The sequence below is a fragment of the Mus caroli genome, unplaced genomic scaffold (genome assembly GCF_978045245.1).
Source record: "Mus caroli unplaced genomic scaffold, Mus_caroli_1 scaffold_1, whole genome shotgun sequence".
NCBI lineage: Eukaryota > Metazoa > Chordata > Mammalia > Rodentia > Muridae > Mus > Mus caroli.
In genome coordinates this window covers 19,391,606-19,413,473 of record NW_028227256.1, presented here as the reverse complement: position 1 = coordinate 19,413,473, position 21,868 = coordinate 19,391,606, and the positions used below count along the sequence as shown (strand labels likewise).

Here is a 21,868-nt window from a genome sequence, read left to right as displayed (position 1 = left end):
TGCATTCTCTATGGCTTTCATTTACATTTACATTTACATATTAATGCTTTCCTGTTATTTATGTAGTCACCCCCTTTCCTGTTTTCATCGAATTGGAATATTTTTTAAAAAGTCTGGGGTGACTCAGTAGTTAAGTTCTGCAGCTGATACTGTTTTTGCAGGGAACCTACATTTGATTCCAGGCCTCCACATCGGGCAGTTTGCAATTGCCTGTGACTCCAGCTCAGGGGTGTGGGTGTGGGTGTGGGGACTACCTCTGACCTTCAATGATACCTGTAATACATGCACATACCCACACATAGACACAAAGAGATGCACATAGTTTCAAAAAATTTAAGAAGTGATTACTTTCATTTTTATTAATATTTGAGTTAATTTCTAAATAATGTGTTTCTCTGTAACCTCACCACACACGTACATTAACGGACAGTACCCACACTCTCCTGTGTCTCTCCACATCTGCCTCCTTCTTTCTCCCCAAGGAGCCCCTTTTTTTTCATGCACTTACATATGAGGCATATGAATGTATATAAACATAAATATGAAATACACATCTAAATTTCTGTCTGCATGTGAGAGGAAACATGAAAACTTGACTTCCAAATAATGTCCTTTTATCCTCAATAATGGAATGATAGACTCCAGTTATAGCTGTACTACTAATAAGTATGACATCAGAGATGAAGCTTAAAGAAGTTTAAGAATGTTAGGAATGAAACTAGGAAAATCAAAATAACAGTTGTCAGTCTTTTTCCATTTTGTGTATCAAATAAAATTTCATATTTCCACAATGAAAATGTTTGTATATTCTATGCCAGTGTTTCTAATGAAGTTTTCAATGAATTTATTTTACATAAATCAAAACTCATTGGTATCAATGAGCAGTGGTGAGTAGCTGTTTCAGCTAGTTCAAATTTCTTTCATATATTTTTAGAGGAGAGTTCTCTTTTTACCCAAAACATTTTATCATGCAAGTGATTTTCATAGCTATAAAAGAGTGCCAGTACTTTCATAAATGTAGTATATATTAAATTTTGGACTTTTTCCTTTATGGTATTTATGCACAAGTAATTAAAATTCAATACTAATAAATTTGATGAAATCGTTGAAAATTCTACTGTAAGAGAAATTAGGTAACCGTTCCCAGAGTAGTTTTATTTGCCAACAAAAGTAGATTTTGGTTTTCTTGCTAACAGATTACCAAATGAATGTGATCCTGGGGTCTGTTTTCAAGCCTGCTCTTTCTTCAGTCAATGCTCTCCCAATGGAGCTATTTCAGTGAGGATACATGAACCTGGTCTTTCTTTAAAGGATTAAATTGTCCTCTTCGTCATCCAGCGGGAGGAATTCTTTCTGGCCTGGCTGTTTTGGAATCTGTGAAATGCATCTCCATGCTTTTCCATGTGATGTTATTTGGAGTTAAAGGCCTGTGATGGGTAAAAGCTGTAACTGGAGGACAAAGTCCCACTTAGACTGTCATTTATAAAAGGACTCTGTTTCTATAATCCTGGAGCAGCCATCAAGAGTTTGATGATGCTTGGTAGAGATAGCTACAGTGTCTATTACTACCAGCTTCTAAAAACAGTGACCCTACAATTAGACCCTTCCTTCTGACCACTATTTCTTTCCCTTAAGGATGACTGAATAAATTCCACCTGAGGGCATTTCATTCTTCACAGTATAATAAATGTGTTTTGGCTAAATTATTAAAGAGGACATTTAACAAATTTTGCTAGACAAAAAAACAAAAAACAAAAAAACAAAAACAAAAACAAAACAAAAAAAACAGAGCTTATTTCAAAGGTTAACAAGTTTTTAAAAATTAGTAAAAAAAAAATAGTAATAGAAAGTAAAGATAAAGTCTTTCATTTCCTTCAGTTAATGTGGGGGAAATTATATGGTAATTGCTACATATCCTAGTATGGTAACATACAGAGGGACATTCTCATACGCTTTTCTGGAAGAGCAAATGTATCTATTCACACAGACTGGGATAGTGATGATGTATAGAAAAGAGAGATTTCATTAATTAAAACTAGCAACGTTGCTTTTTTTGCTCACAAACCTTCATAAAACTGCCTCACTATTGCCAGCAATTTGTTCCAGTTGATAAAATAGTGAAAGAGCATGCAGTACACTGGGAGAGATTCTCGGGGTGTGAGTAATAAGTATATTTCTCCTTTTAATATTGGTAAATATAACAAATATATAACACATCCTTGGTCACAAGTGGTTTGAAGCTTGGAATCTCATTTGATGCACTGCAAGTATTGGGATCAGATTCTACTCCATTTCCCCACACTCCAGTAAATAAGAAATGGTTCTGAATGAAATGAATCATGTTGGACTGAATCATGTGACTTAGCCTGCAAGTGGACTGACAAAGCACACTGTATTGACTACATGAGTTCTATAAATTTAAGACTAGATGTGAATTAGGCTTCAGACTTAATAGCATATGTGAGAGCTTTCCAAGATAAAAATCATTGTGATAAAACTTTAGGAAAATTAATTTTATAGATATACCAGTAAGTGTATTGTTTTCCTGATACAAAATTCTTTGGTAAATCCATATACATAAGAGGGAAAGAACTGAAACTAACATATTTTAAGGGAAAATTCCCTTAAATAAAGGATTAGAAAATAAGCACTGGGAAATTACTTTAAAATGTTTATTTCCACACACACACTCACTCAGGAAAAGAATTCACTTATGGGCCACATTTGAGAAAGATAGTTCAAATTAATCAAGATGCATGCCATGAAGCATTAGAGACTATGAGGATTTGCCAATGATTAAGAAGCATTTTATCCCCCGATTGCTCACAGATCTAAAATTAACCTGCTTAGTAGGAAATAATAGGGATAGTAATATTTTATTTTATATAATCGAGTACAGTTCTTTCCTTCTGTTAGCAGAGAAAACAATTACTTAAATTATTTGTATTTAGAAAAACATGGCACTCTTTGTAGTGATGGCATTGTATATTCACTGTATGGCTCACTCCAATAGGACAATAAAAACTGAGTTAAAAAAAAACCTGATTAAATCTCCTAATAAATTTGCATGATGTCTTATTTTATCTGAAGTCTTAGAAATGTGCAAAATTTAATGTTATTCATGATAAGAAATGATGAAATGTAAATTCAAAAAAATGAGTAATACAGTTTCAGGTTTTAAGCATGCTCAGCTAATTTTTCCTTGACTTTTTCCATGCAAGCACTACAAGTGCTCATTCACTGTTTATAAGTCAGATCTCGTCATTGAAAGGATGTTGGGTTTTAATCTCGATCCATCTATAATATGAATGCTTCCCTGCCCATCAACTTCCCTTCTCTCCTTGACAGAGATATCCTTTAGGTAAAGCAGTCATTAACCACAAGGTCTGTGTGTGTTCTGTTCCGTGACCTGATGGTGGAGCTCACCCTCTCTTGTGTTTAATCTTTAGTACAACATACATAAAGATCAGTACAGAAGCTGTGATAACGCGTCTGCCAAGTCATCAGATAGTGATGTCAGTGATGTGTCCGCCATTTCCAGAGCCAGCAGTACCTCACGCCTCAGCAGCACAAGCTTTATGTCAGAGCAGTCTGAGCGCCCCAGGGGTAGGATCAGGTGAGTTGGCAATGCTGTCTCTGTTAACTGGATCTATATCCTTCGTATGAAATGCATCTATCTTCCAGAATATTCTTTGGAAATAATAGTATAGATTGTGTAATCAAAACACCTCATTATAACAATGGGGCAGGATGAGCATGCACTACACACTCTATAGAGTCACTGACAGGATATTTGATACTCTTTCCTGCAAAGTTAAGCTCATTACTGTGGTCATCGCCTTAATTGCTCAAAGTTGCAATCCCAGGGCTCCTCACAATGTGATATGATCAGTTGAGCGTCTTTTAGTCCAGTTAGAAAGGTTTTCTTTTAAGAGATGGCATTAACAAATATTTTGGTGATTATAGGATAGTATCCATCATAAGTATTCAACCACATGATCATAGTATACAAGCCTAGCCAATAAGGAGTATGGCTGTGTTTACATATACATGCATATGTCATGCATCGCCACATTCTTGTATGGCATGTGTATTGTATTTTCTCAAAGACTATAGTGTTTGTTTTATTTTAGGTTTTGTTTTTCTTTTGATTGCTTTGTTTTGGCTTTTTTTCCTCCTATGTCAGTCATAATAATGGGCCTACTTTTAAGGCAGAGAATATTAGATATGAAAACAATGATGAAGATTGTGTGAGTTGTACACCCATGATGCAGATTGTGTGAGTTGTAAAACATGTGCACCATTATGTCACCAGGTGTTCTTTGATTCTTGTATGACCAACGCCCTGTAGAAAGCTACGTACAAAGAACGTCAGCCATTCAGGTGCTGTCCAGCCTGAGCTGCCTCACTTGGCAGTTGATATTATCTTGTTTCTGGAAACAGAAATTTACAGAAGAAATCTGAGTAATGGAAGGGCTGTCCACTCAAATATGAAAGCTAAAAATGAGAACAAATAAATTTCTGATACTCTAAATTCCACATTGTGGTGCATAGTAAATCGTACCCTCTGTTGTCACCTTTGACTCGCAGCCCCCCTTGCTTCTGTGCTAAGGGAAAGAACCATTTTCTTGTTATCACAATCTCATGATTTAGATGAGTAATGTCACTGACTTTAGGGAGAGTGGAGAAGAGGCAAAGCAACTTTAGGCAGCTGAACAAGGATCTGTGATTTCCTACAAGGAGACCTGGGTTGAAGGATATGTTAGTGCATCGAAGCCAGTACTGTTCTGGGCGATAGACTCCAACCTTAAGGAAAAACTTCATGTTTAACTGTACAGTCAGTAAAAGTGCAAAGTAGAAGACCTCTTCACTTGGACTTGTGGGTTTTTCTTTCTGAACCTAGTATGGAGAGAGTGACTTCTCAACAGCCCACAGCAGACTTTCTTCCTGGCAACCCATGTCCCACAGGCTTCCTGTTCCACTCTTCCCCTGCTCTGTAGGTGAAGCCTGTAATAACTGGGATTTTATTCATGTAAGTGGATAATCTAAACTATGTTACTCCTCTGGCAGCTAAAAGTAAGTTTCCTCTTAAGCTATGAAGAGACCTGATTTAATCCCAGTTTTGTGCTAAGCACCTCTCTTTGTTGTTTGTTAATAACACAATGGAATACAGGAAAAGATACATGAGAAGGAGCAAAATCTTCTGACACTCTCACTTCCTGTATATTACTTTCCATTCGTGCCTATGTAAGTACAAAATACTTATGAGGCTGGAGAGATGGATCAGAGATGAAGAGCACTGGCTACTCTCCCATAGGACCAGAATTCAATTCCCAGCATCTGGAGAAGATTGTAATTCTAGTTCCTTGGGATGTGATGGCCTCTACTGACCTCTGGATGTAGTGCACAAGGATTGGTGCAGGCAAAAACACCTATACTCATAAAATAAAATGAAGATAATTAAAACACACACACATGCATTCACACACATATGGAGGTGTGTGCACACACACACTCACACACCACACTAACACTATGCCATGGAGCTCTTTGCTGTCAATATCAACCATCTACTAACAGCTTGAGATGAGTTAGTTTGCAACATAAAGCAGTGGCTAACTGGGGTAGTTACCTTTGTGGGGGGGTTTGTGGGTGGAGAATACAGGGTCTCTACTGCTTCCACTGGGAACTGCATGGTGACTGTTTATTCTTCCCTTAATCCTATTATTCAAAACCACTATTGAGTGATAGAATATATTAAGTAGCAACCCTTTTAGCTCCTATTATGTAAAAGGACCTTATTCTTTTAATACTTCATTAAAGGACAAGTCAGACCAAAATTCAAGGGCCTTTATTATTCTGCCTAAGGCTTGAACACAAGTCTTTCCTTATGGATACCTGTGTACATCTCCTGTCATTCTGAGGTAAATTATGGTTTCTTTTTTTATTTTGTTTGTTTTATTTTGTTTTTGAGACATGGTTTCTCTGTGTAGCCTTGGCTGTCCTGGAACTCACTCTGTAGACCAGGCTGCCCTAGAACTCAGAAATCTGCCTGCCTCTGCATCCTAAGTGTTGGGATTAAAGGCATGTGCTACCACACCCAGCTAAATCATGGTTTTTTATGTGTTGCTTCAGATGATCCTGATGTGGGGAATCAACCAAATGATTCAGAGGATATTGCAGAATTTATTAAATTCAATTTACTGCCCTAAAATTCATCCTAGTATCTAATGTTGTCAGGAAGGTCTATAAACAGACATCATATAACCTGGCCTTACTTTCTTAGATAATACAATAAGGTTGTCACATAAAATACCAATGCGTTCTAAAATCTGGCTGTTGGATTTCCAATATGATCAGAGAGGAGGGTGTCTCAGTTGAGAAATACCTCTATGAGCTTCAACTCTAAGGCATTTTTCTCAAATGTGATCAAGGGTGGGAGGGCCCAGCCCAATGTGGGTGGTGCCATCCCTGGGCTGGTCTTCCTAGGATCTAGAAGAAAACAGGCTGAGCAAGCCATGTGAGCAAGCCAGTAAGCAGCACCCTCCATGGCCTCTGCATCAGGCCTACCTGCTTGGTCAAGTCCTGCTTGTATTCCTGTCCTGATTTTCTCCAGTGATAGATTGGGACCTAGGAGTGTAAGATGAATAAACCCTTCCCTCTTTACTTGCTTTTGGGTCATGGCATTTTGTCAGTTGATGATTAGACAATTGGACGTGAATGGAAAGAGACATCTCCTTCTCCAGACATGTTCCCTTCCAGGGCACTCAGTTTGGAGTGCTCTTGATAGACTAAATAATGTGTTCAAAACTAGGCCAAGCAAAGTTTAGCTTGTCAATTTCACTTTCCCGGAAAGCTACAGAAAGAAAAGAAACCAGACTGGTGTATTTGTTTTAGGGTAAATAACATTTTGCAGATATAATTAAAATGTGTAGAAAAGTTACAAATTGTTCACAAAAGTGGAGATGCTTCAAAAAGACAGAACCAACCCGTAATATACCAAATAATAGGCATCAAGGGAGGGGCTTTGAGTGACAGCACCTCTGATATATTCTGCTTGCACTTTGTACTTGGAGGCTTCATGGGACCTAACTCCTCAAAGAGGATTCTTTGTCTAAATTCAATGTATGGATGGTGTGTATCTCGGTGTGTGGTAATTTATAACAGGGATGTGTGCATTACTGTTGCACATATCAACATGTGTGGCTCGATGGCTCGATCATGAGGTCATGAGTGAGGATGCTCTGAAGTTACCAAAAATATGGATGCAGCAAGCATGCTTGGGATTGGAACTGGGACAGTAGAAATAGGAAGACCTCTGGGTTTCATTGACCATCAAGTACAGTCAGATCAACAAGCCCCAGGGTCAGTAAATAATCTTTTCTTAGAAAAGAAGGCTGAAGGAACAGAGAGTCGACGAGGCGGTTAAGGGTGCTTCAGACTCTTGCAGAAGATGTGAGTTCAGTTCCCAGTACCCTTGTCAAGTGCCTCCTAGCCACTTGTAATTCCAGACCCAGGGTATCCATCACCTTCACGAGTAACTATATCTATAGGCATGTGCCAACATAGACACATACCCAGACAAATAATTAAAAATTAAAAAACGATGAATCTTTTTTTTTTAAGTGGAGAGTGATTGAGGAAAATACTAGATACTAACTTTAGCTTCTACCCTCCCGTGCAACCTATTCACACCTGTGAACTCCGAAACACAGAAGAGGATACATATAGAGGAATCCAGAAATTCGTATTGTTTCCAAATTCTTGATCTTCGTCTTTATCGTATATCCCTTTCATTTGAGCCAGACAAATTTCAGTCATTTCTGTAATAGCAAACTTTAAAAGCAAACATGAACATAATATTACAGTTGTTCTTGGGTGTCACATGATTTCATATGTTTTATTATTTTTGATACTTTCATATAATGTGTTTCTCAACTCCACTCAGATTCTCTTTTCTTCCCTACCTAACTCTCTCATTTTTCACTCATCAAACCCATTTAAGGCTTCCCATATACTATTGGATGGGTAACCTTCCAATGGAATATGATTGACTTACCAGAGTCTGTGCTCTTAAAGAGAACTGGTTTTCCCTCTCCTCTCTGCAGTCAATTGCTGATAATCTTCAGGCAGAGTGAGACTTTCTGCCCACTTGCCTCTCCATGCCTGAGGCTTTGCCTGGCTTCAATTTCCACAAGTCCCATGTAGGCTTTCACAGCTGCTGTGAGTTCATACGTGCCCTGCCCTGCTGTTTCCCTGTGATCGTTCACCACCTATGGAACACACACTCTTTACCTCTGCTCTTCCACAGTGATCCCTGAGCCTTTGAAGGAGGTAATGGTATAGGTAGCATGATGTCCTCTTTAGGGTTCAACATCCTCCAGTTTCTTATTCTCTGCACTTTGGCCACTTGGGAGTCTCCATGTTGATCACCATCAACTGCAGATCGAAGCTTCTCTGATGAGGGTTAAGAGATGCACTCCTAGTTATAATGATATGTCAATAGAAGTTGGTTTAATACTATGTCCATTTAGCAGAATAACAGTAGTTTCTCCCTAGGGACTGTGACCTGTATAGACATGGGTTTATGGCCCAGCAATAATACCAGTTATAGGTTTCATCTTGCAGGATACAGCTTTAAAAAAAAAAAAAGGTTGCTCTCAGATGTTTGTGCCACTTATTGCAAGCAGTGGGTGTGACTTGGCAGGCCGGCCATTATTGCTTCTGGCAGAGTTGACAGCTGGAGCTCTATGGATGATGAGCACTCCGTTTTGCTCCTCCATTAGTGTGAATAGCATCTTCTAGCACTAGGCAAGCTAGCCAACAGCTATGAAGCATCCAAGTTAATGCCATCTTACTTTCTGTACAGTCTATGACTCAAGTATGTGATGACTTCAGCAATGGGGTCTTACCTTCATTTTCTAGGGCATAATGAATAATCTAAGCAATAGGCTGTAAAGCTTGGGAGTCTCACTGGCCAATAGCTCCAAATGAGATCATTCATTCCTACCACTGAGTATTTGACATGTTAGCCTATGTGTCTAGTAGGCATTGTCGTCATCCCTTGTGTGGCTACCCCATTTTAACTTTTAATATGTGTGTATATTTATACTTTAGGAAGCTTTTATGATGTTTATGTATGACATTTACAAGAGTTCTTCAGTGTTATTTATCCCTCCATATATTCCCACCAATACCCTGGCCTCCCAATCTCCCAACCAAACGTAGCCATTCCAGATCCACTATTCCTCTTTAATCCTTTATATCCCTGAATTCTTTTCCCCCCTCTTTATTGGTACAATCAGTTAGCATATGGCATTTACACACATGACAGAATTTTAGAAGTTTGTCAAAACTAACGATTCTATATCAGAAAACGTTGTAATCTGTTTTCTCCCGGATTTACCAAAATCCCTTTGCAAGGAGGATTTTAAGAATCAGACTGAAAGGACAGTCTGATGCAAATACATTTTTGTTCTTGTATTATCCACTTCTAAAACGGCAATTTTTATTTCCACTGAAAGCAGTTATTTTACAATCAGCTTGTAAAAGTTTTAGAAAGATTTAAAACCAGTTATTGCCTACACTTGGACAAATGGCCATCTTGGAACTATACATTTACAAAAACAATGGCCTTTTGATGTCAGGAAGCATGCATGTGGAAAATGTTGTTGTATTCATCTGTGGCTTTTCAAATGAATATGCTTTAATTAATTTATTTTAATTATTTCAATAACATTAATGAAAGGGTTGATATCTTTTTAGAAGTCACTACAGTTATGCTTGCAAAACAGTTACAGATATTATTTCAAAATTCCCTTTTGCCCTAATAGATTTTTTATTTATTATGGAAATGAAATAAAAATTTCTTAGGATTTTTAAACATGTTTGGGACATGAATTTAACTAAAACAATCTTCAGTGTTTTAAATATCTCATAAATAAGTGAGACTTTGGGGGCTTCCAGTTGTGGTGCCTACTGACACGAAATGTACTTAAGAATAAGAGAGGAGGAGGGACTTTTATTTTCCTCTAGGAATTCAGAATTAAGTGTATATGTCTGGTTGCTATACTTTGACACACAAAACTTACTAAGCTATAAAATATACCAATAAGCATTTAGAGGACCAGAAGAAGATGGGCCTGTGCAGGGAAAATACTGAATAGGGCACATCAGAGAAAAAGCTCTTTAGTTGATATTTTAGTCTTCCTACTTGATTTTAACAATTCAAGGCTGAGAAGTTATTAATGAATGCATCCCCTAGTAGTAGATTGAAGCTATGGGTAACATGGAAAGACTATCCCATCCTCCCTTGAAAACCACTTCACCTTTGTAATAAAAACATTAATAAGCTGTTGTACCATTCTTCCCAAGCCCATGAGTGCATCATCCATGCCACATGCCTAAGTAATTATGCCAGGATATATAGTAGCAAAAATATTGCTGATATATGAATTAGATAGCAGAAGTCTTGAGAAGAAACAGATACAGAATGTTTGGAGGGAATAGATTATTGTCCTGGATAGGGTATTTTTTATTGGTTATTTTATTTATTTACATTTCAAATGTTATCCCCCTTTCTGGTTTCCCCTCCACAAACCTCCTATCCCCTTACCCCCCCAGCTTCTATGAGGGTGCTGTTCTACCCACCCACCCACTCCCACCTCACCACATTGAGCCTCCACAGGACTGAGGGGTTCCCCTCCCATTGATGTCAGACAAGGCCATCATCTGCTACATATGCAGCTAGAGCCATGGGTCTCTCCATGTGTGCTCTTTGGTTGATGGTTTAATCCTTTGGAGCTTTGAGGGGTCTGGTTGGTTGATATTGTTGTTCTTCCTAGAGTGAGTACTTTAATGCATATTTTGAAGCAAGGCAGAGATGTTATATTTAAATTGCAGTCTCTTGGCTTCCATGTTACCTTTGTATTTTACCAGTTTGATAGGTTAATCAATTTGTGTCTTGTTAAATTCTGTAATGTTAGTGACTTTATTAGGTGGAAAACAAAGGAGTCAGTCGCAATTAACAAAGTTTCCAAACCTTGAAATGATTCAGGAATACCTTATCAGAATTAAGTTGTTTGTGGAAATGGTAATTAGATCTTAGTAGCTGCATTAATTATTCTTTTTCATTACTGTGATTTAACACTCTGACATAGAGCAACTTAGTAGAAAAAGAAGTGGTTTATTTTGGCTCACATGTCTACAGGAATCCAGTCCACCATGGGAGAAAAGGCCTGGCAGCACGAACTTGAAGTGGTCCTACCAGGAAGCAGAATGATCACATTTTATCAGTACATGAGAAACAGAGAACAAGAGAGAGAAAGGGAGGGAGTGAAGGAGTGACAGAGGGACAGAAGGAAGGAGGGAGAGGGAGACAGAGAGAAAGGGAGGGAGGGAGGGAAGGAGAGGGAGGAAAAAAGGAAAGAAAGAAAGAAGGAAGGAAGGACGAGAGAGAGAGAGAGAGAGAGAGAAAGAGAGAGAGAGAGAGAAGAGAGAGAGAGAGAGAGAGAGAGAGAGAGAGAGAAAGAAAGAAAGAAAGAAAGAAAGAAAGAAAGAAAGAAAGAAAGGGAGGAAGGAAAGAAGGGAGGGAAGGTGGGAGAGGGAGACAGAAAGAGAGAATAAGAGAGGGATGAAGTGAGAAAGAAAGAAAAGAAAGGTTGGGAGGGAAAAGGAGAGATAAAGAGAGGAAGGAAGGGAGGGGAGAGGCACACAGAGAGGCAGTAAGGAGGGAGGGAGAGAAAATGAGAACAAATGTGAATGAATGAACATGAAAAGATGTAAGACCTGGCTGTAAACCTCTAAGCCCTCTCTGTCCCATCCAGCAGGACCCAGTTATTCATGGGTGCGAGGGGGACCACCAACCTGGAAGAGAATGGGTGGAAGGGAAAGAGAAGCAGAGACCTATGAGGGGTTCCTGTCAAGGTCTCAGTTTATTAGGCTGAAACGCCAGGTTTTAAGCACACAGCAAGGGGAATAGGGAGGGGTTAAGGGGAAATTAACAAAGAACAAAGAAGTGGGCATCTGGGGACCTGAAGGCCGAATTCAGACTGCAGGTGGGAGGCACTCTTAGTCTATCTCTGGAATGTTGAATCCTCCTTAACAGCCTTGGGTGTCAGGCTGGGCTCAGCACATAACTCATGTCCTTAGAAGTCTTGGGAGTCAGGAAGAGATAAGGAAGAGTGGACTATAATTCAGCTTTTTACAGGAATGGAATAGGGGGGAGGGGGTGATGACCAGCTCCTTAGCACAAGGCCATTTGGCTTATTAGGGTGGGAAATGGTGAGAGGCCTACTTTCTTATGGTATGGTCTCCAATACCTCTCCAGTGGCATCCTTCCTCCAGCAAGGCTCCACTGTATACAGAATCCATAATCTTCTGAAACCTCCCTACCAGCTATGGAACAAGTATTCAGTCATACAAACCACGACAGTGACTAGTCCTAATTTTTAGAAAATAACTGTAAATAGTAATTTTATAATTATATACTTAACAATTTTGATAGAAATATACCTCCTCATAGGTCCTTGAAGTCATTTATTTTTGTTTTGAGGTTTTCCTAAAACTAGTTATCCTGCTGTTTTTTGGTGTGGCGTTGAACATCCTTTAATATAGTTGATTTTTGTGATGATTATATCTAGGAAAAATCATTAAGAAAGTAACCCTTAAGGAAATGTTCTTGTTCTGTGAAAGTGACCTTATATATTTTCATAATTGATAAGTAATTATTCTGTTACATTATATCATTAGAAGCTCACTGTTTAAATAACTCCAAGGCATGAACCCATTACCACCATCAAATACTGGGCAAAAATTCCTGTTTGTTCATGTACTTACCTGTTATTTGGAATGGTTACATTGTTATTCTTTCATTCAGAATCATTGCTACCTAAACATCTCCCTTTTCATCTCTCATGTTCTTAATTTGTGCCGTCATCCACAACGGCTATATTTCCATATGTGTGTTTTTAAATTAATATTCATTAAGTATGCTTTTGTGGTAGGTTTTCATGTGTTTATGTGTGAGTGTGCATATTGTCTGCTCTTATGTGTGTGTGAAGGTTGGGGGCGGCTGGTAGTTTATACATATGCCAGCAGAGTGCAGGCCCTAACTTTTGGTGTTATTTCTCAGGAGTCACCCACACTGGTTTTTAAGACAAGGTTTGTCATTGAGACCTAAGGCATAAGGTTTGGCTATTCCTGCTGACCAGCCATTTGCAGGTGCCCCCACACCACAGTGGGATTAGAAGCACACACATGTATGTTTCTGTATGGATGCTGGGGATTATACTTGGGTCCCCATGCTTGTGAGGCATGTACTCCTCTGAGATAACTCCCTGCTCTTGTGTTAGATAGTTTAATAAATAAATTATGTACAGCATCATTATTGCTATAATGGAATCGTTAGTAATAGCACTTGGAAATAAATATGAAAGGAATTGCAGCCTGTTAAACTCATATGACCTGCAGAATGAGAATGTGTGCGAGCCAGAGGCACAAGTTACAGACTATTGTTCTCCATTTAACCACAAAAAGATTCTGTTAATTTATAACGTAGTAGTTAAAATAAACATAAGGTATTGATAATAATAAATGTTCATAACCTGTGATCAAGTGTGTCAGTTATGACCATGCTAGCTGGATCTCTGTCGCCCATATCCAACTTAGGCCCCTTGCATGTTACATGCACCAGCAGCCAACGATCCCAGGGGCAGTTCTCTGCTTTGCAAAATCATTATCAAACTTCAGCCATTGTATGGCCAACAGTTCCTTCATCTCTTAGTTATGTCCCTGTCTTCCATGATCATAATCCACATAGCTTGCTAGAGTAATTGCTGACCAATACCACAGGACTCATCTTCTTGCTACAGTCTTACTCTGATAGAAGCATCATACCTTTTTTGTGCCTTTTTTACCCTTCATACATATACATTAAAATAGGTATATGTTTTTTTTTAATGTATACTTACGTAGGTATATGTTCTTTAAAATGTAAAGATGCAAATTGACTTGAGGAGAATTTCACCCCTCAGTTAGCACATTGAGTGCTCCATCGTCAACTACTGGATTTCTTTCTGATTCTTTAATGTCTGTCAATGAAGTCTTAACATGTTATCTGTTTTAAGTTCATAAGTTTGTAGCTACTGTTACATCCTAAGTGTGTAGCTACTTTCATATATTTTCTAAGTGTGTAGCTACCATTATTTACATTCTAAGAGTTTAGCTACATTATACACATCCTTAATGTGTAGCTACTGTTATATATATCATAAGTATGTAGCTACTGTTACATACATCCTAAGTGTGTAGTTACTGTTATATACATCCTAAGTGTGTGGCTACTGATATATACTTCCTAAGAGTATAGCTACTGTTATATACATCCTAAGTGTATAGCTACTTTTATATATATCCTAAGTGTGTAGCTACTCTTATATACATCCTAAATGTGTAGTTACTACTTTATACATCATAAGTGTGTAGCTACTGTTATATAAATCCTAAGTGTGTAGCTACTATTGTATACATAACATGTCTTGGATGCTGGCATTTTCATTTTCTGCATAGTTTTCCATTCTAGGACTACAGTTAGGTTATTATATTTTCTAATATTTTTAATCCTTACCTTTTCTCTGGCTGTTGTCTGTATCCTGCCAAGTTCATATTTAATGTGTTCATATTTTGTGAGGTTTTAATTATATTAAAATTTTACAACATTTTCTTTATATTCATTAATTATTTAAACTTAAAATTGGAAAAAGTATGAAATACATAGTACTGATAAAATTTTATTTTTTAAAAAAGATATACTATTATTTTAAATTATGTATATGTTTGTATCTCTGAATGGGTATATGCACTTGAATACAGAGGCCGTAGGCTTCAGAGTCCTGGGAGCTAGACTCTAGGTGGTGGTGAGGTTCCTAACAAGGGTTCTGCAAGCTGAACTCAGGTCATCTAGAAGAGCAGTACATGGTTTTAGCCACTTATACCTATATCTATCTCTATATCTATCTCTATCTCTGTCTATATCTATATCTACCTATCTATATCTATCTATGTCTATCTACATCTACATCTACATCTGCTCTTTGTACCCATTTTGCTCAATGGGTGCTATCAGACATAGGAATATGGGAGATAGTACCTGAGCATGTAGCCCAAATTTTTCTGGGCTGAAGAAACTGACAGGAAAAGTGGTAGCTGGCGGGTGAAGCACCCCAGTATTGTCAGCAGACTTCCTTTCGCTGCTGAGTTAATCATGCAGTTTGGTTTTTCCATAAACCAAACAAATGCAGCCACTGAAAAGCAGCAGTGCAGACACAGATTCCAGGCGATGCTGGATCCTGGGGAGGCAGAGTGACATCCGACTTCCACAAAGACAGGGAGACTGAGATAAACCCCTTTATTTTCCTATAGGAAAAGCAAAGTTAAGCTCTTGCCTTTCAAGCAAGAGGAGCTGAATTTACCTTTGTTACCGTCTGGGCCTTGAAATGGACATGGTGAATCCCAGCACTTGGTCAGATCTCTGTGAGTTTGATGACAACCTCAACTACATAGCAAAGGGCTGAGCTATGTAGCCAGGGCTTTAAAATGTGAGAGCCATTCTTTTAAAATAAACAACTATGCAGGGCGTGGTGGTGCACGCCCTTAATCCCAGCACTTGGGAGGCAGAGGCAGGCGGATTTCTGAGTTCGAGGCCAGCCTGGTCTACAAAGTGAGTTCCAGGACAGCCAAGGCGATACAGAGAAACCCTGTCTCAAAAAACAAACAAACAAAAAACAACAACAACAAAAAAAAACAACAACAAAAAAACCAAACTACTACAAAAATCTGGACATTGTGGCACACGTTTACAATCCTAGCTCTGGTCAGGTTGAGGCAAGCAGATCTCAGAAGGTCTGGCTAACCAGCCTAGCCTCCTTGGTGTGTTCTTGGCCTGTGAGAGACGCCCATCTTAAAAGGGGGTAGGGGGATGGACAGATCATCCAGTGAGAGCTACTTTCTCTAAGTGCAGATATTATAGATACAGCATTCTCTTCTGGCCTCCACAAGCAATGCACCCATGTGCAAGGCCCATCGACAGTACACAAATTTAAAATAATGTCTTTAAGAAAAAATTCATGGCATCTGATAATTAAAACCCAATGATGATGCTCTCTGGCCTGCACGCACACGCACACATGCACACACACACTTACATGGTGGTGGTGGGGGGGGGGCAAATAAAACAAACAAAAGCCACAACCTCTGAAGGAATAAACTCTAGCAGACAAGAGACTTCAAATCCATTTCTACACAGGAAGAAGACAAAATTTTCATCCTGACAATGGAAAGAAAATTTTGTATCCGAGGAATGGCTCACTGCGTAAAGGCGTTTGCCACCAATCTTGACAGCCTGGGTTTGATGTTTGAGATCCATGAGGGGGAAGACAAGATTCTTCACCAGGAAGTTGTCTTCTGATGTCCTCACGTGTGCTACGGCAGGCATGTTCCCCTGATAAAGATAATAAAAATAAAATGATACAAAATTTAAAGAAAAACTTAGGTTTTAGAATAAAGTTTAGTCTAAAATTGGCAATTGAAAATTCCGAGTTATTTTAAAAGAAGAGAGCTGATGAATAACTAAAATGAAGGGGCATACTAATCAAAAGGGGACTTTTAAAAACCCATCATTAACATATTTAGTAAAATAAAGCGTGTGGTAGATGTGTCCAGTGACCTCAAATCCATGCGCGACCATGCCTTTCATTGCATGTGTGTGTTTAATGATTGTGTGCAGGTGGGTGAGCAAGTGAAAGTCTAGAAGACAAACTCAAGACTCGAGTTTGTGTCTACTCCTTATCCACTTCTTCGGCCCCCATGTGATTTGTGTATTCAGTCTTTTCCTTCCCGTTACTATGAAGGAAGAAGAATCATGGAGTTTCACTCCTGGACAGTGTTTGCATTATTATGAAAATGGTAAATGTGTAATGTAAAGAAGAACTCAGTAACTCAAAATGCATATTTTAGTTGTCAGATTTAGAAAATCTTTGAACCAGATACAAATCTTTGAACAATTGTGAAGTAATACAATTCTTATTTTAAGCAAAAAAAAAAAAATGTGGAAGCATAAATGTGTGCAGAAGGGGTGCAGATACAACTAAATGGCCAGCCGGGCAGTGGTGGTGCAAGCCTTTAATCCCAGCACTTGGGAGGCAGAGGCAGGCGGATTTCTGAGTTCCAGCCCAGCCTGGTCTACAGTGAGTTCCAGGACAGCTAGGGTTACACAGAGAAACCCTGTCTCTAGAAAAAAACAAAAAAACCCAAAAACCTAAACTAAATGACCAGTGGCAGACTTGCCTCTTCCCTGCAGGTATTTCAGTAATTGCAATGCAACTCACCACCTGAGAGTGGGGCTATAGCACAGGGGTAGAATGCTTGACTGCCACATATGAGATACTAGGCTCAATCTTCAACACTGCAAAGAGAACAAAATCATATACTACAAAAACAAATATAAGTGATTCACATGCATAGCATGATATGAAAAAATATAGTAGGGGTTATACAGATATGTCAGTAATATTATAAAAAATAAATGTCTTTATGGCAGTTTACAAATTCAATCAAGGTGAACAGAGAAAGCAGCTAAAGCTATCATTCTACCTTGATTCGAGTGCATGCTGGTGGGGCACACTTATTCCTATATGTCTATTTCTCTTGCCTTGATGTTTCATGGGATGGACACACAGGACATGTGCATTCGAGGGTGGTCATGGGAGTACACACACACACACACACACACACACATGAGAGAGAGAGAGAGAGAGAGAGAGAGAGAGAGAGAGAGAGAGAGAGAGAGAGAGAGAGAGCACGCAAAGCACACAAGGAGACTGATGTCCCAGGGTGGATCGAGGAACAAGAGCCAGTGTCCCAGTCTGTCTGCTGCCAAGGCTCTTAGGTGATAGGTGGTTGAAGGGGAATTGGATGGTTTGTGCCATCAGAGAGTCCGGATAATCTAGACAAAGACAGGGAAGCTGGTTCCTGCTACAGGACCCAAAAGGTGGGAGATTTGAAAGTCTACTGAGTAATTCCTTTGAGTGTGGCTAGCCTACCATATGTGTGTATCTTTTGGAGAAGGACCTGGAAATCAGCCATCATACATGCTTAAGTGCTAAATACATTAATCTACATGGGCCCTATCTGTCTGCCATTCTTGGGCCAGACTCCTAGCCCTCATTGGGAACTGCTTTTTATTAAAGACACTACAAGACAGGAAAATGAGTCACCACAAACCTGCATATTGAATTCAGTAGGGAAGAAAGCAAAGAGGAGAGGTAGGGAGCAAGAGAAAAGGAATATAAGAATACATTAGCACTAACTACAAAATTGTATTAACACCTAGGTAACTCGTGACTAGTTGGAAGAAGTCAAGTATTTGTCTCCATGGATATTTCCTGCCTAATAAATTCACGTATGAAAGAAATATCTGAAAAAATTCAACACACATTTGTGATTAAATGCAATCTTACAGCCAGGCTTGGTGGTTCACTGATGATCTGAACATCCAGCCCTTGGGAAGCTGAAACAGGACAATGATAAAGGGTTGAAGACCATCCTGGGCTTCAACATAATAACATGGAGAGCATCCTGGATTACAGTGTCAGTCCCTGTCTCAGAAACAACAGATACAACATGCAGTCTTAGCAAACTAAGAAACAGTAGTTCTTACTGTGAGGTAAAAAGGTAATGTGAAATAATTTTAATAGTACCCAGCAACACAGCATGGAGCAGTTTCCCCCTTGTCCACACACATACACCACTACTGTCCAGTAATATTCACAATCCCCTAGCCAGTGTTACATACAGCCAGGGAACATGGATGCTGTGGAGACTGGAAATTAGTGAGAACATTTGGTTTCTATGATAAAAAGAACAGAAAACAAAAGAATCAGAAGAAACAGCCGGTGTAATTAATAGGTCATTGGATATAGGATCAATATACAAAAAGGAGTTGTGTTTTGTGTGCTAGTATCAACCATTGGCAAATAAAATTAATCATATATCGCCTTGTATATTGCATAACGTAAAATGCTCAGAACAAATGTAAAATTTAGGAACAATAAATAGTGTGAAAGACTATAATCCTAAAGATGATTTATAACCTTGGGTTAACAATCAACATGTGTGTACATGTGAGCATAACATTAAATACATATTAAAATACCATCATATCTAAAGATTTGGAAGGCTTGAATCTAAACAGATTGAATTAGAATACATCCCCCCCCTCAGTTATTTTTCTGAGCTGCTTTCCCCCCAACACTTTCTGGCGGCACTTTGATATGTGTGACCTATCAAATGTCACTCCCTATATTGTATCTTGAACTTATTAGCTAGATGCCTGGGTGTGGCATGTTAATCTTGGACAGCAGGTTCTGATTCCTGTCTCCCAGACATGATTAGGACTGTGTCATTATAAACTTAATGGAGCACTGGTACAAAGTTTCATACTGAATTTTAACAACAGTGTGAACATGTCTTAACTGTTTATTATCCCTTAAGTTACTTCTCTCTCATAATGAGCCCTTGACTTTTTTTGGTAGATAGTTCTGTAACCCATAGAAGTACAAGTTTCACATATAAGTTGCTTCTACAAATTCGGTACCTGTTATTCACTTTGTTTTGTTTTGTTTTAAATTTCTGACAGAACTGTGATTTAACTTAGTTAATACATATATTCTATATGAGTTTTATTCTGAATAGGCAGCAAACCTAAGAATAGAACTGTTTTTATTGGCCCCCCACGTCCTTCTGAAGGACAATAGACTTCTGAAAGGAGATCTTAGTTCTTTATTCTTTATTTGTTACCAATGTTTGTCCAGCCTCGCTACACTGTAATAATGCAGTGAAAATCACCTAAAGGTACAAATTAGATTTTCTTGTATAGCCCATTAAGGTCCATATCTCTAGGCATGGAAATGTCTTCTCAGTTACATTACAGGGAGCTCAAAATGGTTCACTTTTGTTTTTCTTATTTTTTTAAAATTAATGTTTGTAATCATATATTACCAATACTTTTTTATTTTAATGATCTATTTAATCATAGATAGGATCTTAGTGTTAAATAAATAGATCTATTTTTCCTAAAAATTATGTAAAATCACCCCATCCATACAGATGACATTCTCTAAGTGTGTACAGACTTACTATCTTTGTCATTATATACTCATTTATAGCATGCCAAACACATGCACACATAGGCCAGGTATGGTGGCGCACGCCTTTAATCCCAGCACTTGGGAGGCAGAGGCAGGTGGATTTCTGAGTTCGAGGCCAGCCTGGTCTACCGAGTGAATTCCAGGACAGCCAGGGCTATACAGAGAGACCCTGTCTCGAAAAAAAACAAAAACAAAACAAAACAAAAAAAACCAAAAAACAAAAAACAGGTGCACACACATGCACACATACACTCATCTCTTTAACAGTAGGAGTAAAATATTATCACATCAAGCTTCATGAAGTCCTCCAGGCCCCTCTAGATCCCACTTGCAGTCTTTGCTGCTTTTTGCCCTAATAGTCACCAGTCACAGGAGGCATAGCCCCATTCTCATTATTGTTCTACACATTCTCAACAATTTTTGTACTACTAATTATCAACTTTTTTTTCTTTTTCTTTTCTAGACTGAAAGCTCAAATTAGTTATGTCATGGTCCATCTTCCATGACAATGAGACATCGTTTGATTAAATACTAATTTATTTAACAAATGATGCCCCTGTATAATGGCTTTCCTGTATAAAGGAATTCCAGAGAAAATTAAGTTACATATTATTAAAATAACTTGTATTATATGCCCACTGGCAACATTTAGGAATGATACAAGGCTACTTATTTTAAAACCAAGATGTATTTACCATATTACAAAATTATGCTTAAAGTGTACATCTGTAGTTTTTATTTCATTCATAAAGTTGGAGAGGCAATGCTCCTTTCTGATTGTGTAAATTCTGTCATCTTCTCAAGTAAATTCGTACACACCAGCAGTGTACCAAGCCTTCCTCCTTTATAAAGCCCATCGATCTGAAGCATTTGCTGGAGTTTAACAGCAGATGGAATGCTAATATCTTAATTAACTCCTTAGAAAGAAAACAACAGAATGAGAGCTCGCTTTAAGATGACCTCAGAATCGTGTGTGATTATGTACACAGGCACACAACATGCTCACATAATCATGTGCATACGGTCATTGCGGAAGATAAAAGGATGGCTGAAGTAAGAGATTTTAAATAAGGATTTAAATCTGAATCATGGGTTCTAGGTCAATAAAAGCCCAAGTTACTGGCTTATCTTCTGTGTTAAGATGGTGACTTCCATCAGGCGTGGTGGCACATGCCTTTAATCCCAGCACTCGGGAGGCAGATTTCTGAGTTCGAGGCCAGCCTGGTCTACAGAGTGAGTTCCAAGATATCCAGGGCTACACAGAGAAACCCTGTCTCAAAACGAACAAACAAGCAAAAATGGTGACTTCCATAAACAATTTTTGCAAACTGTTAGAAACAAACCTGACACTAGTCAGTACAAAAAAGAGGAAGGTGGAAGGTGAATAGAGGGTGCTTGGAAGACATTTCTTATAAGTAGTTGGAGTGGAGCTCATAAAAAAAAAAAATTGGCTTTTATTAGACTGCATAGGTGGCTTGTATCACAGGATATTTGAATGTTTATGTATTGTGGAAAATATAAAATGAACGGCAAGTTCCCACTCTACACCCAGCTACTCTCTGACCCTGTAGTGGTCTTGCCTCCTCTTTCTCTAAGCTAGCCCCACAGCGACCAATCACCATCTTCCCAGCTCCAGTTTGCTTGTCTCAGTGTGGCCCATACCT

General features: G+C 38.6%; 1 protein-coding gene across 50 annotated transcripts in view; it reads left to right on the top strand.

The window, feature by feature from the left end:
- Rims1 (regulating synaptic membrane exocytosis 1) overlaps window positions 1-21,868 on the top strand; it is a 542,679-nt gene that overhangs the window by 444,282 nt on the left and 76,529 nt on the right. For 40 of the 50 annotated variants that reach the window (XM_029474791.2, XM_085835946.1, XM_085835950.1 and 37 more), the window contains one exon: window positions 3,450-3,616. The exons of the other annotated variants lie outside the window; for them this stretch is intronic. In XM_029474791.2, coding sequence (XP_029330651.1) covers window positions 3,514-3,616 — 103 coding nt within the window. In that variant the 5' untranslated portion in view covers window positions 3,450-3,513. The remainder of the gene's footprint in view (window positions 1-3,449; window positions 3,617-21,868) is intronic. 50 annotated transcript variants of the gene reach the window in all.